This window comes from Melanotaenia boesemani, chromosome 14 (assembly GCF_017639745.1).
Source record: "Melanotaenia boesemani isolate fMelBoe1 chromosome 14, fMelBoe1.pri, whole genome shotgun sequence".
Lineage (NCBI taxonomy): Eukaryota > Metazoa > Chordata > Actinopteri > Atheriniformes > Melanotaeniidae > Melanotaenia > Melanotaenia boesemani.
Window position 1 is genome coordinate 25,328,841 of NC_055695.1, and position 23,857 is coordinate 25,352,697.

Sequence of the window (23,857 nt, forward strand, 5' to 3'; positions counted from 1 at the left end):
GACTGGGCAAAATGTTTTAGGTGACAAGTTATATTTACTGCTGGATGATTGCTGTCAATTAGGAGAATCTGTTAAATCTCTTTAGGTGTACACGTAGTTCTGGCCAATGGTTATTTTTAACATAACAATACTGATGTATGAATAACATTGTTAATAACAACATACTGGAAAAGATTCTGTGAACACACATTATGTACTATTACTGATGAACTGTATTGTTTAACAATGCATTTGAACAATTTTCTGTATAAGTGATTTGCCATTAACCTGGTTGAAGTCATTTCTAAAAATGCGACATAACACTGAACGTTAAAAATGCAGGGGTGCAGCTAGATGTAAAATGAACATCCCAGATGCCACCACAGGTAATTGACAGGTCACTGGAGAAGGACAGAAATATCTTTCCAGACATGCATGGATCACCAGTGTCCCTACACCAGTTTAAAGTCATATTTAAATTAGTTTCCTAATTTAGTCATCCTTTAAAAATATTGACATTTGGCTTCACATTTTTAGAAATCCTGTAAGTACAACTACTGCTTTTACTGCTTTATGATGCTTTCTTTGCACCACCTGTAATGCATTTAATGTTTTATGTAAAGCACTTTGAATTGTCTTGTACATGAAATGTGCTATACAAACAAGCTTGCCTTGCCCTTGCCTTACTAATGTTATGTAAGGCTAGCAATAAACTACATAACGGTTCTAATCTAGTTATATGGTAGCAATAGATTATAAAACATGGGAAAACCATGTCATATATAGTTTTCAGCAAGTGTATCAAAGGACTACACATCAACTCAGACTATCAAATTTTCATACTGGAGCAGAAAATAAATGATAAAAATGCTCAAAGAGTATCTCAGTGTTACTTAGTGCTGACTAAGCCAGAGCTGCATGGTCTACACAAGAGGCTAGCAAAGCTTCTAATTGATTTTATGGTAAGTTACATCATGAAGTATAGAAAAATATATATCCCGTTATCAGCCTTATTTTGGGAGACATATGAATGAGAGCTAAGGGAGATATTTCTGACGTTTTATAAAAAAAGGACACAATTTGGGTCAAGACAGAGCTCAGCCCCAGTGTCAGCAGCCCTGACAGCTACCAACGTAGAACAAGCCATGGAAATCATTGTGGTCAGACATCAAGCGTCACAAACTGTACCCAAAACAACCAACCTACCTTTCTATGGACTTTTTTTAATTTGTTGCAAATATTTCTTCTTAGTGATCTTTGATGTAAAGATGTTTTATCTCTCATGTTTCTCTAATGTGACCACAGTTATCACATCAGTGTATGTGAATATTTCAAGGTAGGACCTTATTTTTTTTAAGCTTCATTCTTGATCAATGTTATTGTTTTATATTGTTTGTTTTTTATTATTATTTTGCATGAGTTTAACTGTTGACATTTGTGTGGATTTTTCTTTGGTTTTATTTTTCACTTGCTGTGTTTTAATTGCATGATTGTAGAAACCTAGACATGACTGAGAACAGCTGATTTCAGTTAGGTCCCCACACCCCCCCGGCTCTGGATTGGATGATGAGTAATAAGGAGCCTCTCTTAAGGACTGAGCAAGAATGATAAAGGGGAAGCAAGGCATGTCGAGGATATCCAGCCGACAGGGTGATGACCACAGACCCAGGCAGGCTGGTTGAACTGAATTATCTCCTCTGAGAAATATTAGGAGCATGCTGGGATATTCGGTGGAAGCTTGCCAATCACAGATCAAGGACAGAGTTGTTTTTATTTTAGTCCCATGCCTCTGCTTCTTTGGAATTGGGTTTTTTGTTTGTTTGTTTGTTTGTTTGTTTGTTTTGTTTTGTTTTGGGGTTTTTTCTCAATCATTTTCGTGAAAACACTGCTTCTAGCATTACCTGACAGCACTTGGTTCCAACTGGACTCACAGCAGTCTGACTGCCACTTAATTATGATTTCCCATCCTGTTTGAATTCTTGCTTGTGGTGTTCTTACTGTCAGATGTAAGTCGCTGTGGAGAAAAGCGTCTACCAAATGACTGTAGAATAGAATAGTACTCTTATGTCATTTTAATTTTCTTATATATTTTATTTTTACAAAAAAGGACAATTTCATTATCAATAAAATTGTGAGCCCTGCTCTGTGTATGCCCCTTTTTGACAGTGAAAATCCTTTTTGCTGGTATTTTGAAAAACCCTCACACTGTGTGTGCGTGTGTGGTAATTTGGTCTCCTCTTTCTTCTTTCTGCTTTCCCTTTTGCTTCTTTTTGCTGTCTTTCTTCCTTTTCTGTCCCCTCCAGTCAGGTCCAGCAAGCTTACACAGATTCCAGAATTCAAAGTAAATAAATAAATAAATAATCAGATTACCAGATTAGCAAAGCACATTTGTTTGGCACAACACAACAAATAGACGATCATTCTGCTTGCTATGATGCTGGACAAGACAGGTTAAAAAAGAGAGAGAGAGAGCGAGAGAGACAGAGAGAGAAAGAGTATGTGTGGATTTTTGTTATTTTATATTCTTTTCAATTTCCAAAAGTTTTTATGGGCATTTTATTAAGTAAAGCACTTTGTGCTACTAAGTGCTTTATAAATAAAATTAGATTTGATTTGATTTAAAAACAGGCCTGGACTGCAGCCAGGCTATTGGCTCTTACTTCAGAACAATCCTGTTGTGATGTAAAATATGTTTTGTCATTGTATACTCAGAGGCCTTCCCTGAAAAAAGAAAAAACAAATAAATAACTAAAAAAGCATGTAACTGAGCAAGTGGCCAAGACTTGTGGAGTCCCCCAAGGGTAAGTCCTTGGACCTCTTCTGTTCAACTTGTATATGCTCCTTTTGGGGCAAATATTAAGGAACTATAGCATTAATTATCAAAGTTATGCAGATGATACACAACTTTATGTGTCTCTGTCACCAGATGACTGCAGTCCAATAGACTTAATGTGTCAGTGTCTGGAGCAAATAAACACCTGGATGAGGGAGAATTTTCTACAATAAAATGAAGACAAAACTGTGATTATTCTGTTTGGTGGCAAAGAGAAGAGGGTCAGCGTTGGCAAACACCTGGAGACTCAAGCTCTTAAAATCACCGACCAAGTTCGTAACCTTGGACTGTTGATAGACTCAGATCTGACTTTCAGCAGCCACATCAAAGCTTCACTAAGAAGCTTTTTACCAGCTCAGAAACATGAATAGAATTAAAAGTTTAGTCTCCCAGAAAGACCAAGAGGAACTCATCCATGCATTCATCTCCAGTAGACTGGATTACTGTAATGGTCTTTTAACAGGACTTCCTAAAAAGAGCATTAAACATCTGCAGCTCATCCAGAACGCTGCTGCTAGAGTTTTAACCAGGACTAAGAGATCTGAACACATCACACCAGTTTTGAAATCTTTACACTGGCTTCCAGTCAGTCACATAGATTTTAAATCCCTTCTGATTGTTTACAAATCCCAGAACGGGAGCAGAGCTCTTAGATCCAAAGACTCTGGTCAACCAGTCCAAACCAGAGTCCAGACTAAACATGGAGAAGCAGCATTTAGCTGTTATGCTGCAAACAGGTGGAACAAACTGTCATGGCTGTGTGTGTGAGTTTGCAGGTTGGGTTGAGCAGGTTGCCATGGGGACGGAGGGCGGAGGCTGGAGCCTCAATTGACACCACCTGCAGCTCATCAGCGGGCTCGTTAGCCGGGAGAAGAGCTGGCTATTTAGAGTCATGCAGGAGCTCCAGTCTTCGCCAGATTGTCATTCAATGAAGCGTGGTAATCAGGCCTCTACCTACGATCTATTTGTGCTTTGCTCCTGGATTATTGACCTTGTCATTTTTTCTACAGACTAAGACCTTGATCCCCTCAGTTAACCTCAGCACCCAGGATTTTGGACTACTCCTCACATCAAGCTACCTGCCTGCCTGCTCGCCCTGCCTGCAACCAAGCTCACAACACCATCCACAGATAACATCTCCTGGTTCACCCCTCCACAAAGAGTTGCCCGGACCTGGATCAAGCTACCAACACTTATCATTAATAAACATTGTCGCACCTTTCTCCCGGCTGTCTGAGTGTTCTGCTTTTGGGTCCGCTTCCTGGTACCGCGGCTGCAGGCCGTGTCACAAACTGCCAGTGGAGATTAAACTTTCACCAAATGTAGACATTTTTAAATCCAGGTTAAAAACATTTCTTTTCTCATGCGCCTGTTCATGAATTCTGCACGGAAACTTTTTAAACCATCTGCTTTTAATCATTTTAACGTAATTTATTATTTTATTGTGATTCTTGCTATGTATTTCTGCCTTTTACTATTTCTTAATATCGGTAATGCTTTTGTTTTTGTAAAGCATGTTGAATTGTCCTGTACATGAAATGTGCTGTACAAATAAACTACCTTGCCTTGAATGGTTGCATGTACTTCTCCAAAACCACACATATGGACTACACTCATGATACATGTAATACAAAAAATTCACATCAAATTCTCATGACATTTAAAAAAAAAAAAGGCTGAAGAAAAACATCACGTCTCCCTCAGATTTTTTACAATACCATTGAGCTTTTCTGCAGAAGTTATATCCAAAGTGCACAACAGGAAAATGCAGTTTTCCTAATTCTTTTAAGGCCAAGCGTACAATAAAAAGCAACAACTTGGTCAAGTGTAGCTGATGATTGTTATAAAGCTGGTGGTCTGTCAAGCAAAAGGATAAACACCCTGGTTTAAAACAGCAACACATGGTCTCTATCACATATTTTCTCATGTTTTACTGCTGTTGTTTTTCATTTTCTTTAATTACATTTCACTTCATAGCAAAATGTTAATGTTATGTTGGCAACTGCTGCTGTTTCTGCTATCCTAGATTTCATTGGTTATTACAGCCGTAAAGACAACTTGTTACACTTGTATTAAAAGCTACTTCACAACATTTCTTAAAGGTGCAGTGATGTAACTGGAGTTTTTTCTCTGGCACATGGAAAGGTTGTGTTAGAGCTCAGAGTGTCTAACACAAAGTGACAAATACCAAACTGAGACTCACAGATGGGGGCTGCACAGTGGTGTGGTGGCTAGGGTGACTCTACTGAAGCTTCCTCACAGTCCCGAAACATGTACATTAGGTTAACTGGTGACTCTAAACCGAATACGAAGAGAGTTGTTATTTGCCTTGTTTGCATCTGTGTTGGCCCTGTGATGCAACCTGTCCAAGGTCTAACATTCCTTGGCTTGATAGCAGCTACCATAGGCTCCATGAAAGTAGTTAAGAATTTATTTACAAAAAAAAAAAATTCATTAGAAGATTAAATTTCTTTATGTTTTTGTTCAAGGAAATCTGTTGAGTTAAATGTGTCTTTACATTTAAAATGTTACACTTATTGAAATTGATCGATTTACATTATATATGTATTATTTATTCTGAAAGCCTTGAAAACTGGTCGTTTTTGAACACACACTGCAAAAATTTGATTAAATTTACAGTACCTGAATGAAGTATTCAGTTTACTAAGCTAAACTTTTGTTATAACAACAGATATCATGTCCTGTTATCACATTAAAACAGTTAAATAAATGCTGAGTCATTGTTACTTGTCATTTATTTAGCACATGCATGTGATTCATGTTAAGTTGCTGGAAGACTGGGGTACATTGTTCTTGGTTTGATACGGTTGAAGATTTAACGTGGTACAGCACAGAGGCGGTAAGGTTTGGGACAGCGAGTCCCTCCCAACTTGAACTCCAGACTGAGCTGATCGCCTTGTGGTGCAGAGAATGAAAACCTCTGAAGGAGGGAGGTGAAAAAGAGGAATAACTCCATCTTGGCCAGCTGTTCTCCAAGACAAACGCGTTTACCTGGGAATACACAATATAAAACATGAATTTCAGGATATCAAATTTAAAACTTTGTTTACTTCATTCTCTCGTCACAGACTCATCATCAGACTGTTTTCTTAGATCGTACATGAGTAACTTTTTTTATCTTTACTCTTATTTGGTTTGATCTCTTATTCAAAACAATGGCACCATTAACAATGAATTCAGAGCAAAACACTCAGTTAATCACTGCAAGAATTATTTCAAAACTCCCCAAATACTGCAAGATTTTGGGTTCTGACAAGGAGACATGCCACATGGCAAAAGTATTTATGCCCTGAAATACATTTTTTCCAGGGCAGAAAAATACTGACAGATTTTTGTTTGTTTGGATTTTTTTTAACCAAACCTGGGGGGCATTCTAAAAAGCAGGCTTATTGGTTTAGCTGGCTGTGTTAACCTAGACCAGGGGTGTCCAAATCCGGTCCTCGAGGGCCGCTGTCCTGCAGATTTTCCAGTGTTTCCTGCTTTAACACACCTGACTCAAATGAAATAGATCCAACACCCTAATAGGTTTTGCACAATGACTCATCACTTTAAGTCAAGTGGTTTTGGAGCAGGGACACATCAAAAATCTACAGGATTGAAATAAACTATTGCCCCACAATACTTTCATGTTACCCCACTAAAAACAGATGATTGGACAAAGGCCGACTGCACGGCTTTGAGAGCATGCACAGCCTGCACGTAGTGCTTTAATGGATTATTTAGTGCAGACAAAGAGGTTTGCTGTAATCAGAAATGGTATCAAGCATCTTGCTGCTTTGGCTGCTTGTGTTTAGACTGTAAAGTGAGATTAATACCATTTAGTAGTGATTTATTAAAAAAAACTCCAGTTTCCATTAATTTTAATCACCGTGAATTATTTAACTGCTTAGTACAGCTTGTTAGGCCTGTTGTGAACAAGGATGTTAATTGTGTCAAAAATACATAATATAATGTTGGGTTCTCTTGTGGCCCAAAAAGGATAAGTTAACCAAAAACAGACCCAAACAAAAAAGATGACTATATGGTCGTTTTGGTTTCTTTATATTTTCTCAAACAGACAGAAACTGGCTAAGCAAGGCTTGCAGCAACTGACTAACCTGCAGAAAAAGGAATGAAGGCCTCTCTCTTCCTGAAATTACCATCCTGGTCCAGAAAGTGTTGAGGGTTGAAGGAGTGCGGAGTCTCCCACATCGACTCATCATGTAGGACCGAATGAAGTGTAGGTATTATCATCGTACCCTGGGAAAAAATAAATCCATTGAAAACCTTTTCTTTCTTTTTTTTTTATTCATAGAAAGTGACAGTTTAACTCACAGTTTTTAGCCCTGTTCACCATTTTTCTTTGCAGAAAAACATCCCCTTTAGTGATTTACACAAACCAGAGGATGACCACATCAGTGTTCTTACACAAATCAAGTAGGTGTCAAGGAATCAGTTGGTTAAAGCAGCAGGTTAAAAAGGAACCCATTATTATTTTATAATCCTGAAATTTTACGTGTTTGTGGATTGTATACCTTTGGGATTGAGTAATTGTCCAGGACTGTGTCCTTGCTTGCCATGCGAACTACATTCAGAGGGATAATGTTGCCCATTCTCTGAATCTCATGAACGACAGCATCAGTGTAGGGCATGTTTTGTCTGTCAGACATGGACACCTGTCTAGATGAACCAACCACAGCATCTATCTCAGCCTGGACTCTCCCTGTACAGTCAAAACAGGACAAAATGTGAACTGACCCACAAGAAATCAAGAGAAACAGCTTACACAACATTTCTTACATACACACCTTGTATGTCAGGATAGTACATCATGTATAGCAGCCCCCAGTGTAAAGTCGTTGTTGTTGTTTCAGTTCCAGCCCCAAACAGGTCCATGGTACAAAAAGTCAAATTTGTAAGGTCGAAACCAGACTCTTTGTCCCCCTCCTGTAAGACAACAAATGTGAAAATCTGCTGACATTTTTAATGTATTTAGAAAAAAAATAAAAAATAAAAGTAAGAGACACAAATTTTACTTCTTTCATCTCAATGAGGAAGGAGTCGATGTAGTCTCTTGGAGATGAGGGGTCCAGGTTTTCTTTGTGTTCTTTGACCCTGAGTTCTACAAAGTCGGCAACCTTTTGTAACAGAGCGAAAAATCTCTGATGAGGTCCAGGCAGCCACTTCATCAGCCGAGGCATTGTGTTGTAAATCTACAGAGCAGGAAGCAAGTTATCAAACAATGTCAATAAGGCAACATTGAAGATTTGACATTTCTAAGCATATATTTCCTTATAATAACTTATTGGAGCATATGTAACTGAAAACCTTTCTGCTCCTTTTTTTGGATGTTTTCAGGCAATTTCCGTGACAGATGACTTGAGGACCAGTTTCATTTGAAAGAGAAAGTTTCTGTCCTTAAAACATTACATAATCTTTAGAGATTTCATGGAAAACAATATTGCACAGAATTTGTGAATATTGTAAATATTGAGTGATGAGGCAGTCAATGTATGCCAGTCAGTCCATGTGTGAATTTAAAGGGATGACGGCTGTAGGGAAGAAACTATTTTAAGTCTGCTTGTTCTGGCTTGATGCACTTGTAGCATCAGTCATATGGAAACAACTTGAACACGTTACAAACCAGGGTGTGGTCTATCATTGATAATATTTTGTGCCTTATTGAGGCAGCAGTAGATATAAATGTCCATAAGGGAAGGGAGAGGGCAACCAGTAATTTTCTCTCCAGCTTTGCATAAACTCTGAAGATTATATTGGGCCTTTAGACCAATGAGGTATATTCACACAAACAAAAAAGATCAAAGAGCAGGTACTACCACACTTGATCCCTAGCATGAATCAAATACTGCTTTCACACATGCACTGGAGTACTGAAATGGTCTGGAGATGCTCTCAGTGGGAGCCTGTTAGAAAACAAATGCCTCATCATACGATACCTCCTATACATTCTAGACAGCCATTCTCTCACACCTCCTCCTTCACCCAATTTAATCAATATCACTTGACTGAATGGACATTAGCAGTGGTAATCAGCCGATTCGTATGGACAGTAGGACCCTATAACACGAGTCAATAAATGACAGCTCAATTCAAGAGCTCTCTATAACAGCCAGTCCCACAGTAGGGCCCTACTCTACCTCCTAGCAGGTTCAGTAGGTCGTTATTGTTCACATCCCTAATCAGCTGAGCTGTTACAAGAAGACTCCCAATCTAGAGTGACAGGAATCCAGTTCTCCACCATTTTCTGGTAGAATGATAAATTTAAGGCATTTAAATGGTGACTTTATGAGCAAAACAGCAATGAAAAGGCCCTCCCAATGAACCTCAAAGAATGTGATTATTGAATGCAAAAGCTCATCTTTACCACTTTTAATCATTTAATCCAGTCTTACTTTCTCTGAGGTCTCGCGAGATTGTTCCTGCAGTGGTTACTGTGGTTGTTGCTATGGGTCTGGCACGTTCCAAACCTGTTTGGGCTGTCTGCTGTCGGTGGGCTGCATTCCATTTCAAATTACCACCTGACAGCGCTATTAGGAGTTTTAAAGGTTTAGCATATGTAATTTTTATATATATATATCCAGTTGGGAAGGAAAGTCTTCCTTTGGAGAATAACAAATAACAAATATAAATAAATATAAAATAAAATAAATAAAAATAAAAATAACAAATTTCCCTGAGGGCTCTCCGAAGGGATTAATAAAGTATTTCTATTCTATTCTGTAACATAGGCCTATGTCAGTATGAACACTCTGCTCTACATGACACCCCTCTCTGAAAACAAATACCTTTAAACTTTGATCTCAGTGCTTATTTGAAGGCTTATGATTAAACAACAAATCCTACTGTCTTGGTCCCATTTGTCCATATGAATGGGCTCATAAGCACTGATAATGTCTGTTACATCAAGTGATAATGATCGAATCGGGTGCCTTGTTTACATTTTTTGGCCAAGACAGACTCTTCAGCAGAAAGGCTTCTGCTGAGCTGTGATTGTGTGATCAGTGACTATCTGGACTATCCTGGAAATCTTGACTGTAAAATCATTGATCATCTCTTTAATTTTGGAAACAATGATGTCAAATTGAATCTTTCAGGACTTTTGAATGCAAGAGATTTTTTTAAGTATATTGTACATTGTTGTTTTGGTGTTTATACACTCATCTGTGTTTGGAGATTATGTAATGCCTTCATCTACAGAGAAGGCTCACCTGTAATGAAAAACCTCCCTGTAATTCCACAACGTCTTTGAAGTGCTGAAGAATAGTCTGGTACTGCTTATCGTTGTACTCAAATCGATTCCCAAACACCAAACAGCAGATGATGTTGGAGACAGCATTTATTATCAGTGGCTGACCATTAAAAGGTTTTCCTATAAAATAAAGAAAATACTGATTAATAAAATTAAGACTATCAAAATATAAAATATGTGATGAGCCGCAGGAAAATGGATGAACTAATTTCCAGCTAACTTATTAGAAAATATGTAAGAAATGTTATAATTAACAAAGAAATGAACATAGCAAAACATTGAAAACAAATGCATCAGGGTGAAACATTAATTCTTGTTGTTTTTACCTTGTTGATCTGCAAAAGCCTCTGAGAGATATCTGCACTCCTGCTGGATGCATTGCTCCATGGTTTTCTTCCCCAGACCAAAGTTTTTCAGCGTGTGAAGAGCAAATCTTCTCTGCTGCTTCCACAAATAACCATTTGATAACACAAGACCTTTTTAAATAGAAACACAGCATTAGACTATAACTTGAGTCAGATATTTGGGTAAAAATTCAACAAACACCTTTATTTCCAACAAAGTCTGCAAACATCGGAATAATGGGGCGATCTGTGAAGTCATCTCCTCGTTCGATCAGGGCCTCTTTCACATGTTTGTAGCCATTGAGGACAACAGCCCTTTCACCAAAGAGATTAAGGCTAAATATGTTTCCATATTTCTCTGCAAACTGAACACAGACAAAAAAAATAATTGTGGTGTTTTCACTCTGATAGCAGAGACTTTAGGATTATGGGCATTCAATGAACACAGAACAAAGACAGGACTGCATGCATGGGGTTTACTGTCTTTAAACAAACACGCATTACTCCAGTTTGAGCAGATTTTCTTGTTTTCAAAGTTAAAGATAATATACCCCCTTACCCATCATCACGCTCAAAAGTTCCTGCTTGCATACAAATAATTTTGTAATTCTATATTTTTTCTTAAAACTGTTCCTGCTCATAAATTTTGCTGTTGTACATGTAAATATCCTGCCCTCAAGTTTGTGGTGTGTTTGTTTTTACCAAACAAGCCAAAAGCAGATTGCTCTTTATGCATAACACTTTGTTAATGGTTAATGGTACAATGGGGCAACCCCAACAGAGGTCACCATAAAAAGGAGGACGCATCAAAATAAAAAGCGCAGACAATAGCTGTCCTACATAGTTCAAATGTTTTTCAACACCATTTATCTTCTGAAATGTTCTTAGTCCTTGAGATAGAGGTTTTATCATTTCCACACCAAAGCAATGTTATAAGTTCTACTTGCTTTTGAAAGACTCAGTCCAAGAGAAGCAGCAGAGATCTTCAACATGCAGATGCTCACCTGCAAAGCTGTTCCTGCCACCTTTGCTATTTAAGATGAAATTCAAAATCTGGCTTTTTCCCCATTTACAGTCTTTTCGAGGGTTCCTGAACACTTTTAAGTATGGCTGGGTGTCAGATCTTGTTTAATTAAATAAAACATATATTTGTATTTAAAGGATTTTTTAACAAGTAAATGTTTTATAAAGTGGTAAAGTTGAGTTACGTTTCTAAATCTGTAAATTGTACAAAGTCATTAAATTTTAAATAAAAACATAAAAACTAAAACTATTCTGAAGCTGTAATTTTGTCATACAAACAGTTCAATACATAAAACAAATTGATCCAATGTTATACAAGACAAAGAAAACACGCAATTTTTTTTTATTTATTTTTTTTTTATTTATTTATAAGTTTTAATGAGGGCGGTCAATTAATGCTTAAATGCATAACAGTTTAAACTGGCAAGGTTTTTTCTATTTTCTCGCATTTGAACATAAAAAAAGCTAACTATGATTTTTTTTAAAAGGAAATATTTATACATTTGAAACGGGGTTAAAGTTAAATTAATTAATAAGTTAATAACTTATTAATATCAAACGTTTATTCATTCATGTATTTGTTTGTTTGTTTATTATCCTATGAAAATATATTAACAATAATATGACTATTATAATATTTAGGTGTAAGGAATCATGCTGTACCTCGCTGAACTGTAGGTGAAACCTCGCAGGTTGGATGCGGTGAAGATCTCCGATAAAAGGAAGAGCCCGCGGACCAGGAGGAAAGTTTTTCGGTTTTCTGTTCTTTAAGATGTCGCTCAAAAGCAGAAACACAAAGACAAATATCAAAATACTCCTGCTGTCTATCCACTCTAAGCCGAGAATGCTGTATATCGCCTCCATTTCTCCGCTTTACCTTCGACACTGAACAGGTCAGTTAGGAAAACTGTGTAACTGTGTAGTGATGTGTTGTTCGCGAACGAGCCGGCTGTAAGAACCGATTCTTTGTGGTGGAGAAGTAAACACTCTTTGTGGGGAAATTAAATTTTGAATTTGAATGATATCAAGGAAACCAAGTTGAATTTAAAATGAAAAAAACATTAGAGGAAGGTTTGATTATAATGTCAGTTACTGGAGATAAAGACAATGAGGATGTCCCAGCAGAGGAGCTTCAAGCGCTTGAACAGCAAGTAATAAAGTCCCTCCAAGTTAAGAATGTGCGTATTCAGAGTCATCATATCACAACATGTCACATGCTCCCCAGGAAAGACAGTAAAACAAAGCCAGCAATTAGTGAGCTGTAGTGAGCTGTAAGATAAAGTTTGAGTTAATGTGTATTTAAATGAACATTTCATGAAGGAAAACGCTGAAATTGCAAGACAGGTATGTAGCCTGAAAAAACCAAACAAGATACAAACGTGTGGATGAGAAACTGCAAACTAATAAGACTGAATGGTATGAAGAAGCGAAAGTCGTGATAACAGAACTCAAAGACTGATCTTCTCTTTACTGTGGAAATGCATGAAGAATGGATGTTATGAACAATGGATGTGGAAAGTGGTTTGGCCTTGTGGCATCAACAAACAATGAAAACAAAAAATAAATAAATGAGAAGTTTAGACACAGATTATGTTTCCACTCAGAGACATTGAAGAAGACGACTGACTATGAAAAATACTGTCAAGGTGGAATCTCATCCACACACATTTCCAAAAAGATTTACTTCAAAACGTTGAGCAGAGCACGAGATGTATGACCCTGAAAGTAACTTGGAATGAACCTCATGTCACAACCATATAAATGTACCCAAGGGTCTAAAGAAAGAAACCTCAAACTGGCTCTTATTTCTATACAGCATACAAAATTCCTTACAACACACAAAATATTCATAATTGCAAAACTAGAAAGCTTCTATTGTTACTAAATTAAGGGCCACTTGGAAGCGGTAAGAGCCGGCTCTTCTAAGGGAGTCAGTCAAAAGAGCTGAATTTTTAAAAATATGTAAGCTTTTATATGTGTGTGCTATTACAACCTGTTTCATCAATGTGAGGTTTATAGAGGTAAAATTTCACTACTATATACAGAATTCCTGTACAGGTTAATATCATTTCTAGCCGATTAACAAATGTAGACTGAATAAGTGAAACAAATATTTTAAAATCCTGTTTTGAAAAAAATAATAAAGATCTATGGCTTTCTTTCTTCGGTTTTCTCCAATCTTCCATTTCTTTCTACTTATTCCAAAGCTGCAAATTATTATCGTCATGAAAAGTTAAACTTTTGAGCACTTTGACCATAATTCAAGTACTGCTGGAGAGATGCATTAGTCCAAAGGTGTTGGTTGCATTATCAAGCTCTCCGTATGGCAATATAAAGACTGCAGTCATGTTGCATGTCCAGCTGCAGTCTTGTTTTCCAAGAGGCCCAAGAGGCCAGCAGTGTTATGTAACATATCAGTTGCCTGTTTTCTTTTTTTCTCCCTCTTCCTGAGCACTTTTCACCCAGTTAGCCCCACACACAAAGTCATTTCTCTCAGTGGGCTTTTTGAAATACCTTCAACATGATTCTTGAGGCTCTTTTTAATCGCATGGACTTCAGCAACTGGCTGTTATTTGGTTTAATATTGCTGCTTTTAATCAATGTGGTTAAAAACTGGAGGCCTCATAACTTTCCTCCTGGACCGTGGTCTCTGCCGTTTCTAGGAAATATCTTCACTGGAGCCGACTTCAAAACAATGGAGAAGGTGAGGCAAACATGAATACTTCTTGAAACATGCATGTAAGTGTTTCCAAACAGTTTAGTGTTGTAGGGCAGATCTTTAATTTAAACAGGGAAAAAAGTTTCTTTCACAGGTCTGTATATTTTAGCACAACACCACATGGTGAAACAAGATTTGTTATCAGAATAAAAAACTATAAACAGTTTTTAGTAGTGCTTTTAATGAAGATTTAGCAACTGTCCTTTATAATGATATCTTCATCAGAGCTCCTATTTGACATAAACTGACCTTTCTCAAAGAATATGAACATTTTTGAGATATTTCTTTCCTGAGATGTAATTTTTGTTTTGAAATGCAGCTTTCTCTGGAGTACGGCCCTATCTTCAGCCTGAGGAAAGGCAGTACAAGGATGGTGTTTATTTCAGGGTACAAGATGGTCAAAGAGGCTCTTGTCAACCAGCTGGACAGCTTTGCTGATCGACCAGTTGTTCCTCTTTTCCATGTTATCTCTAAGGGACTTGGTGAGTAGATACTGTGTCACGCCCCTTCTCCAGAGTAAAACTAATTTTCCTTTTTCTTTGTGAATGGATTGGTCTTGGATAGGGCTGGGCAATATATCGACATTTTAGAATATATCGAGACTTTATTGATGTGATATAGAATGAGGGAATATTGTTTATATCGAGATAGCTTGTTTTGAGTTAAAAGCATCTTTTCGTTTGCATTTTGCACAGCTATATTTTTGTAATGGCCATTGAAAAGTTTTTTTTATTCATTTTAATATGAAGCTACTTTAATTTCAGTCAACTGTTTTAATGCATATGTGCTGCTAATCCTTAATAAAAGTGTATTTAGCACTGAAGGCTGTAAATTAGAACTATCTCTGTTTACTTCACTATACATATATATATATATATATACAGTATATATATATATATATATATATATATATATATATATATATATATATATATATATATATATATTTTGAGATATATTGAGATATATATTGTATATCGTGATTCAGGCAAAAACAATATCAAGAAATAAAATTTGGTTCATATTGCCCAGACCTAGTCTTGGACTGTGTTTAGAGTTTTTATTTTAAACAACTACAACTTTTTCTGTCCTGGCAGGGATAAACTAAACTGCCATCAGTAAGGGATTTCTGTAATATGTAAAGACATCTGTTCTGAATCCACCTGCATGGATATTTGACCAGAAAATGTTATTGATAATACAATGTGACATTTTCAGGCATAGTTCTGAGTAACGGTTACATCTGGATGAAACAGAGGAAGTTTGCCAACACACACCTGCGTTACTTTGGAGAAGGTAAGAAATCCCTGGAAAACTACATTGAAGTGGAGAGTAACTTCCTTTGTGAGGCGTTCAAAGAGGAGCAAGGTGAGTAAATTAAAGAAATTAACTTTAAACATTTGCCATGAGATAACTTTTCAAGTTTGATTTATGGTAATATGAATATAATTCAAACTCTATCCAGGAAGACCATTCAATCCTCACTACACCATAACAAATGCAGTGAGTAACATCATTGCCTCTGTAATCTTTGGACATCGCTTTGAGTACTCTGATCCAACCTTTCGCAAAATTCTGGAGTTGGACAACGAGGCTGTTTACCTTTCTGGCTTAGCTCAGACTCAGGTAATATTAAACTTAACTATTATGCTATGATCACAAATCTGTGCTTTCTTTCTATCACTGATCTCTACGTTTGTCCCCATCAACAGCTGTATGATGCCTTTCCTGGTGTAATGAAATACCTGCCAGGACCTCACCAGACTGTCCACTACAACTACAGTGAGTTCCTGAAATTCCTGCAAAAGGAAATAGAAAAGCACCAGGAGGAGTGGAACCCGGATGATCCTCGAGATTTTATTGATGTTTATCTGGCAGAGATAGACAAGGTAGCATAACTATACATTTACAGAAAAAATTTGAAAATCCTGTTTTGGGATAGTTTGATCATTTCGAGATTTTCTCGATTGATAGTCAATCATCCATAATAATAACTCCTTAGAACCAAATCAAGTTCTATTATCATGAAAATGTATTATAAACTTGATCAAAGAGGAATACAAGGCTTCTGCTGTTCAGTTTTATCTAAATAAATTAACATCTTTCAAATTTACAGGTCTTTGAAAGAATGTACACTATAGCCTTGTTTCCACCGAATGGGTGTGGAACATGTATTTTTATGTGTTTCCGCACATGAAAACTGGGAAGGGAACCAAAATATCCGACCGACCCTTCTTACTTTGTTGGGCCCCTTTCATTGGGATCTACCCAACCCAAAAGGATGGAGTTTGACACACCTGATGTGTTGATTCGTTGAGATAAAAGTCACTTCATGTGCCATAAAAACAAAGCAGGAATGGCTCTTTGTTTGAGAGAAACACATTTTCTGTTTATTGATTAAATGTTGATGGATAACGATCCCTACAGTGCACAGCTATTCAAACATGTTTTTTTCCTATTAAGCAAGGCGGTTGGACACTAGTGAGTCACTCCATGTACTGCCACCCGCTGGTCAGCTGGTGTAAGCGCGCAAAAAATTCCTTCAAACTGAGATGGTGGACCGACAGAAACGCAGTGCACCTCAGGAATATCTTGTCATTTCTTTTATGGTAGAAGATCCTTGCAGGTGAAAGAAATTTGTAACATTAGGTAACAACTAAGGATACATATATTTGTGAAAAAATGACAATACTGATTTTAGATTGGACGTAAATTACGATTAATCAACTGTCCATTAAAATGGACATTATGCATCACTGACTATATTTAAACTAAAATTCATACTGGTACTCTGACTTTTTTGTTCTTGAAAATAAATGAACAGCAGTAACTATTTTAGCATTAAATTAACTTATTTATGTTGCACAGTAGCCTACATTTTGGTAACAAAAACAATATTTTGTGTAGATTATAGCTATTCTGATTTACAGTTAGTGCCCATCTTTTGTAGAGCTCAAGTTCAGTAAGGGACAGAAAGAACCACAGGGTTGTGGAGGATATACCTGAGTCAAATGAGGATGATAATAGTGGCAGTGAAGATGAATGTGTGCCAGAAAAGGGCTAGTGTATTCTGGCAGTGGTGACCATGAAGCTGAAGATGCAAAGGGAGGTGAGAATGCTAAAGATGCTGAAGGAGTTGAGGGTGTGGAACAAAGTGAGGAATGTCATTATGCTCCAATCGGCAGCTCTAAGACGGAAAAAAAGCAGAAATGTCTGGAAGATCGGAGACAACTAGTTTCAAGGGAACTTGCCTCCCTTTTTAGGAGATGTTAAAGTAAATGTTGAGGGAACGGAACCAGTAGATTTTTTGTGCATCTATTTCCTGAAGATCTGAAAACTGAGATAGTGAACAATACCAACCGGTATGTACTGCAAAAAGGAAAAAAAAGTCTGGCACTGACAAAAGACGAAATGAAGAAATTTCGTGGAATAAACATAGTCATGTCATGGTCGTACTAATGTCATAGTCATGACATGAGCATAGGGCCGAGGCTGACAAGTCAGGAATAATGTTAAAATGTTCAAATGTCTTGAACACATCTTAAAATGTCTTCAAAAACATCAGTTTAAGACTTTTTTTTTTTTTTTTTTTGGTTAATTTGTAGATTTCAAATAATAAATAGTAAAAGTAATCAATTTGTTAAATACATATTTTCATGTTCAACATGCATGTAGTCCACTTTCATTCCTAAAGATGAATCAAAACCCTTAGTAAAAGAAATCCTGAATGAAATTGTCATACTTCATGCATGAAAGGGTTAAAATGGCGTTAGGGTTGGCTGTGGAAACTCGCAATGAAATTAAAGTTTACAAACCATATTTACACCCTGACTGTCCCATCCTGACCCACACCCATTGGTGGAAACAAGGCTTTTGTGTTATAATGTTCAGTATAATATTTTTGAGCTAAGTATGATCTATAGTGGGACATTAGTCATTTCTGTTGGTACAATAGAAAAAAGAAGATCCCCAGGCTGGCTTCAACACTGAAACACTGCTGGTTACCACCCTTGACCTGATTGAGGCTGGAACAGAAACAACTGGTGCCACGTTACGTTGGGTCATCCTATACATGCTGCACTACCCAGAGATACAGCGTTAGTGTCTTATCAATCATATAATCTACTGAAGTAGTCCTGTAGAGTTGAACTATGATGGTGTTTTTGCTGCATGATATACCTTTTGCTCTGCTTTCTGTCTCAGAGAAGGTCCAGGCGGAGATAGACAGGGTGATAGGACAATCTCGTCAACCCACCATGGCTGACAGACCCAACCTTCCTTACACTGATGCCGTCATCCATGAGACCCAAAGGATTGCAAATATTCTCCCCTTTGGATTTCCCAAAATGGCCAGTAAAGATGCTACACTGGGTGGATATTTCATTCCAAAGGTAGAAGACTATTTAGATTTCTTAAAGGGATGAAGATCACGTTGAAAAATCTGCAGACCTGGCATGAAAAACAACTTATCACTACTTTTCCAGGGCACACCTGTTGTTACGATGCTGTCGTCTGTGCTGTTTGATAAGAACGAGTGGGCAACACCTGATGTCTTCAATCCAGAGCATTTCTTGGATTCAGAGGGCAGGTTCCTAAGAAGAGATGCCTTCTTCCCATTTTCAGCAGGTCATTGTCAAGCTTTTTATCTTAAATATCAAATGAAGTGATGCCTGCTTGTTCAGGCAGGTAGATTATAATGTAGATCACTCATGTGATCTACATTATAATCTACATGCAACTTATAAACGAAAATCTACTCTGGGCGAATGGTTTAAGCTTCATGGTTTCTGTTTCAGCTCATTGCCTCATACTACATGCCACTATACCTGGCGCTCCAATACGATATGCTACCCACTTATATCACCTGACACTAAACTTTGATTAAATTCTTTTCATAAACATTCACATGAGTGCTCTGCCTGAACTTGTCATCAAAGATGAGTTTAAAATATCTTGTTCTATAACAAACAATATGACATGTCTGATATTTCTCTTCAGGTAAACGTGCGTGTTTAGGAGAACACCTGGCCAGAATGGAGCTGTTCCTTTTTTTTGCGACTCTTCTTCAACGCTTTACCTTCTCACCTGTTCCGGGAGAGCTGCCAGGCTTGGAGGGTGTGATGGGTTTCACTAATGCTCCACAAACGTTCAGGGTCCTGGCTGTGCCTCGTTGATGTCATCATAGCCAAACATCTCCGTGATCTCTGTCTTATTTTTTAGACCATGAAATCAGGAGGATGCATTAAGTCACATAACCAATCATTTTTATAACACACATTTTCCATATTGTATGGTGACTATGGCTAGTTTATGACTAATTAATAAACATGCACAGCAGCATTTGTGGTGACAGGAGCTATAATGACTTTATTCTTTGTTCTATTTCATCTATTAAGCATTAAATCTTGATATTGAATCTAACAGCTAATCTAATCACCAAGAATACTCAAGTAGATCATGCCATTTACATGATACATTATATTTACATATCTCATTATCTGACCACACCTGACAGCAGCTAGTAGAGGCTCCATGGATTTTTAGGAAGGTATTTACAAAATCTTCTCATTCATGTAAAAATATTTATTTGAATTCATTTATTCATAAATACAAACTTGCTCAGTAATGTATTCACAAATGTGAAGGACAAGGACACAGTTGGTTTTAAAAAAGGAACAGGTTTTATTTACCCAAAAAATACTCACAAAACAGTTTTGGTCCCTTAAAAGAGGTCAAATGAACAAAACTAAAGAAAGGTATAACAATAACTCAGAAAACTTTAAAGTAACTGTTTAACATGTAACTCAAAAGAAACCAAACTAACACAAGAACCAAACTGACCTAACAAACATGAAACAAAGGGGCAGTTAAATACTGGCTGATCAGACCAGACTAAAACACATAAGGGGTGAACAAATACTAACAAATACATTAAACAATGAGACAAAACCTAAGCAGTTAGTTTACTATTACTTAACAAAAAGAATTACCCAAAAATGAAACAAGAAATCAAACTAATCAAAATCTAAATATTTAAAGATATGGAGGCAACTGATCTCCCCTCTGGAAGGAGCTGGCTTGGTCTAGGCCCATGGCACTTCCTGCTCCTTGGCTTCTACCAGTTGAGCTCACCTCTGCCCCCAAGCGTTCATAAGGCTCCCCCAGCACCATTAAAAGAAAATAATATATGTTAAATATGCAGAACTTAAACAGAATTGAAAATACAATGGTGCTCTAATGTGCACCCTAACAAAAGAGAACTAAAGTATTTCAACCTAATTCAAACCAAATATAAACAACAGTGTTAACTCAAACTAACATAATTGAAATGTGTTGGTGTAGTGGGGGTTACCGCCTTTAAATGTGTGGCTGTAGGTACGGCCATCACAACAAACTTCAAATATCTTTTTAGTTCCAATACTTTGTGTGAAATGTGTTTTACATTTAAAATGACACATTTATTAAAAAATCAATAGACAATTTCATTATTTTTCTGAAGGCCTTCAAAACCAGTGGGGGTTTTTTAATACAAATTTTATAACTTTACAGTCTCTGAATAAAGTATTCAGTTTACTAAACGAAACTGTGGTTATAACAAAATCTATCATATCCTGTTTTTCCACTAAAATAATTTAGACTAATTAAAACTGTGGGCAAGATGGGGTACATTGTTCTTGGTTTGAGATTGAAGGTTGAAGGTTTAACAGCTGTTCCCCAAGACAAACACATTTACCTGAGAAAAGACAATACAAAACATGATTAGTATTTGGTAAATTACTTGAGATTCAAAGGTAAGTTTGTTAACAGGTAATTATTAAAGCTGTATCCATGTTCCCACTGTCACAGTCTGTCCTGCCAGTCCCCAGTAATCACTCCCCAGATCATACACACCTGTCCCTGATCCTCTCACTCTGCCACATTCCCTCTATTCTGCACTGCAGCCACTCTCCCCTGATTAGGACTGTTTCACTAGTCCTTATATTCCACATCAAAACATTCATTCCCTGTCGGACCTTGTTGTTGTTCACACTAGCATGGACCAGTCTGCTCTCCCTTTCCAATGCCTTGGTTTCAGGATGGCCAGTCAGCCCTGCTGCTGCCTGTCAGAGTAAAACTATTTCATCATTCCTATTTCCAAATAAAGTTCTGTTAACCTGTCTTTGTGAGGTCCATTCATAACACCCACTGGGAAAACAACCGATTCTTCCTAAAAACGAATTTCCATCACTTCAGTTCTAGAAAACAATGCCCAAAATGTATACTTTGAATCTTTAATTACTGCTTTAATTCAAGAGTTATTATTTTTTTGTTTTTGTTATTTTTTTTCGTACATTGTTGTTTTCGCATTTGATTCAAATGGAAATAGCTATATGCCATCTACAGAGAAGGCTCACCTATACTGAAAACATCCCTGTAATTCCACAATGTCTCTGAAATAATGAATAGTCTGGTACTGCTTGTCTAAATGATTCACAAAGACCAAACAGCAGATGATGTTGGAGACAGCATTGTTTATCAGTGGCTGACCATTTATAGACTTGCCTATAAAATAAATAAAATACTGATTAATAAAATTAAGACTATCAAAATATAAAATATGTGATGAGCCGCAGGAAAATGGATGAACTAATTTCCAGTTAACTTAGAAAGTATGTAATAATAATAATAATGGATTAGATTTATATAGCGCTTTTTTTCAAGGCACTCAAAGCGCTTTACATTGTATCCATTATTCATTCACTCCTCACTCATACCTGGTGATGGTAAGCTGCTTGTGTAGCCACAGCTGCCCTTGGGCAGACTGACAGAAACGTGGCTGCCAGTCTGCGCCAACGGCCTCTCCGACCATCACCAAACATTCATCCACATTCATTCACCAGCGATGCCAACACAGGAAGCAAGGAAGGTGAAGTGTCTTGCCCAAGAATGCAACGACAGATGAATGGGGAAGTGGGAATCGAACCACCGACCTTCCGGTTATTGGAAGACCCGCTCTACCATCAAGTATGTGAGAAATATTATAATTAACAAGAAAAACACAATGAAAACAGGGGCATCAGGGTGAAACATTAATTGTTCTTATTGTTTTTACTTTGTTGATCTGCAAAAGCCTCTGAGTGTCACAACCTGTCATGCCACTCCTCCATCTGCAGTCCCCTGATCTTCCTCACCTGGTCCTGATCTGCTCATAATCATCAAGCCAACCAGTTACACCTGTGTCCCATTAACTTCTCAGTCCTCTTATACACCAGCACCTCAGTCATTCCCTGTTGGACCTTAAGCCTCACACCTTATGGACTCACTCCCTCTCCGTTCCCGGATTCCTCAACCCTACTACCTCCTCCAGTACCGGTACCAGTATGTTTATCTGCCGAGTACTATTCTGTAAATAAAACCTTGTTAACGCGCCCTTGTCTCCCTGGAGTCTATGTGTAACACTGAGAGATATCTGCACTCCTGCTGGATGCATTGCTCCAAATTTTCCTCCCCAGACCAAAGTTTCTCAGTGTGTGTGAAGAGCAAATCTTCTCTGCTGCTTCCACAAATAACCATTTGAACCTTTTTAAACAATCAAACTTTATTTATAAAGCACTTTTCATTCAATGAAATGTAGCACAAAGTGCTTTACAGATTTTAAAACAATTAAAAAGAATAGCCCACCAACCCCCTTCCCATCATGCTCCCTGCCCCCCATCACCACATATACATATTCTCACACACACGCAGTCAGATTAATATGTGGCCGAGCACAGAGGAGCCAAAACACTTTCACAGGAGCCGTCTGAACAAGGAGTCGGCCAGACCACAGCGGCCAGGGTACCAACATGGGTACCAGACAAGAGACCAATACCACGGAAGGTGCCCTGGCACACTTGGTCGACACAGCCCCCAGTGGAGAGGGCTCCCTCTGAGGAACACCAGAAAATATATAAACAATAATGAAAAACATTAAAAAATAATGAAACAGTGTTACGTCCTCGTATGCTAGGGGTGATGAGGACGGAACACAAAGTGAGTCGAAAACCGGATCTCAAACAAAATACAATTTATTATAACAAAAGGGTTCAAATACAGGTCCGGTAATGACTAAAACAAACAAAGATGTAACTCAAAATCACTAACCAACTTAAAGTGTCCATTAAGGGGTAAGAAATATACTAATGCGTCTCACGAAGAGGAATTACAATACTAAACAAACAGAAAGTGTCCCAAAATGGGTACCACGCACAACGGCGGAATTCAGCTCGATAACAAAACAAAAGACTTCACCTCACTCAGGGTATGGAAAACACAACTCAAAACAATGTCTCTATAACTTAGTCCACTTCAGAATGTCAATCACACACAGGGCCGTTTCCACAATCACAAGCTCACAATACTCCCAGTCTGGCAAACTGCGTCCCTCTGTCCACAGCTGCCCCGAGTGTAGTGGATGATGGAGCTTAATAGGCGCACCAGCCAGATGATTGGTCGACCGCCGGCATCCCGGAAACGAGTGGACCAATCCAGGTGGGGGTAGGGGGGGTAGGGGGTGCCAGGTGATGTTTCCCCTGTCAGTCAACGGCGAACCAGCTGCAGTCTGGTTAGTCATTAGGCCGACACGCAGGCGGCCGTAACAAACAGTAAAAACTAGAAAGAATTAAAAAACAGGTATGATAAAGTATTTTTATTAATAAAATGTTTTAAAA

At 37.7% G+C, this 23,857-nt stretch overlaps 2 protein-coding genes across 2 annotated transcripts; one reads left to right on the plus strand and one right to left on the minus strand.

The window, feature by feature from the left end:
- Positions 1-5,099: 5,099 nt before the first annotated feature.
- Positions 5,100-12,370, minus strand: LOC121653291 (cytochrome P450 2J4-like). The gene is made up of 9 exons (XM_042006666.1): positions 12,113-12,370; positions 10,629-10,791; positions 10,409-10,558; positions 10,042-10,202; positions 7,849-8,025; positions 7,621-7,759; positions 7,348-7,535; positions 6,931-7,072; positions 5,100-5,824 (listed from the first exon to the last, which is right to left on the minus strand). Exons 1-9 carry the CDS (start codon positions 12,311-12,313, stop codon positions 5,649-5,651), a joined length of 1,497 nt encoding a protein of 498 aa, XP_041862600.1. The 5' UTR covers positions 12,314-12,370; the 3' UTR covers positions 5,100-5,648.
- A 1,386-nt stretch (positions 12,371-13,756) lies between these two features.
- On the plus strand, positions 13,757-19,527 carry LOC121653301 (cytochrome P450 2J2-like). Its single transcript, XM_042006680.1, has 9 exons — positions 13,757-14,153; positions 14,488-14,650; positions 15,387-15,536; positions 15,634-15,794; positions 15,881-16,057; positions 18,124-18,265; positions 18,372-18,559; positions 18,653-18,794; positions 19,167-19,527. Exons 1-9 carry the CDS (start codon positions 13,971-13,973, stop codon positions 19,340-19,342), a joined length of 1,482 nt encoding a protein of 493 aa, XP_041862614.1. The 5' UTR covers positions 13,757-13,970; the 3' UTR covers positions 19,343-19,527.
- The last annotated feature ends 4,330 nt before the right edge of the window (positions 19,528-23,857 follow it).

Coding starts and splice junctions, on each gene's coding strand:
- LOC121653291 (XM_042006666.1), bottom strand. CDS start 12,313: ATGGAGGCGATATACAGCATTCTCGGCTTAGAGTGGATAGACAGCAGG. Junction 8,026..10,041: donor AGGGAGGTTTTTCATTACAG/GTGAGCCTTCTC, acceptor CCTGCTCTGTAG/ATTTACAACACAATGCCTCG. Junction 5,825..6,930: donor CTTCATTCCTTTTTCTGCAG/GTTAGTCAGTTG, acceptor GTGTATTCCCAG/GTAAACGCGTTTGTCTTGGA.
- LOC121653301 (XM_042006680.1), top strand. CDS start 13,971: ATGATTCTTGAGGCTCTTTTTAATCGCATGGACTTCAGCAACTGGCTG. Junction 14,651..15,386: donor TGTTATCTCTAAGGGACTTG/GTGAGTAGATAC, acceptor TGACATTTTCAG/GCATAGTTCTGAGTAACGGT. Junction 16,058..18,123: donor ATCTGGCAGAGATAGACAAG/GTAGCATAACTA, acceptor TTGGTACAATAG/AAAAAAGAAGATCCCCAGGC.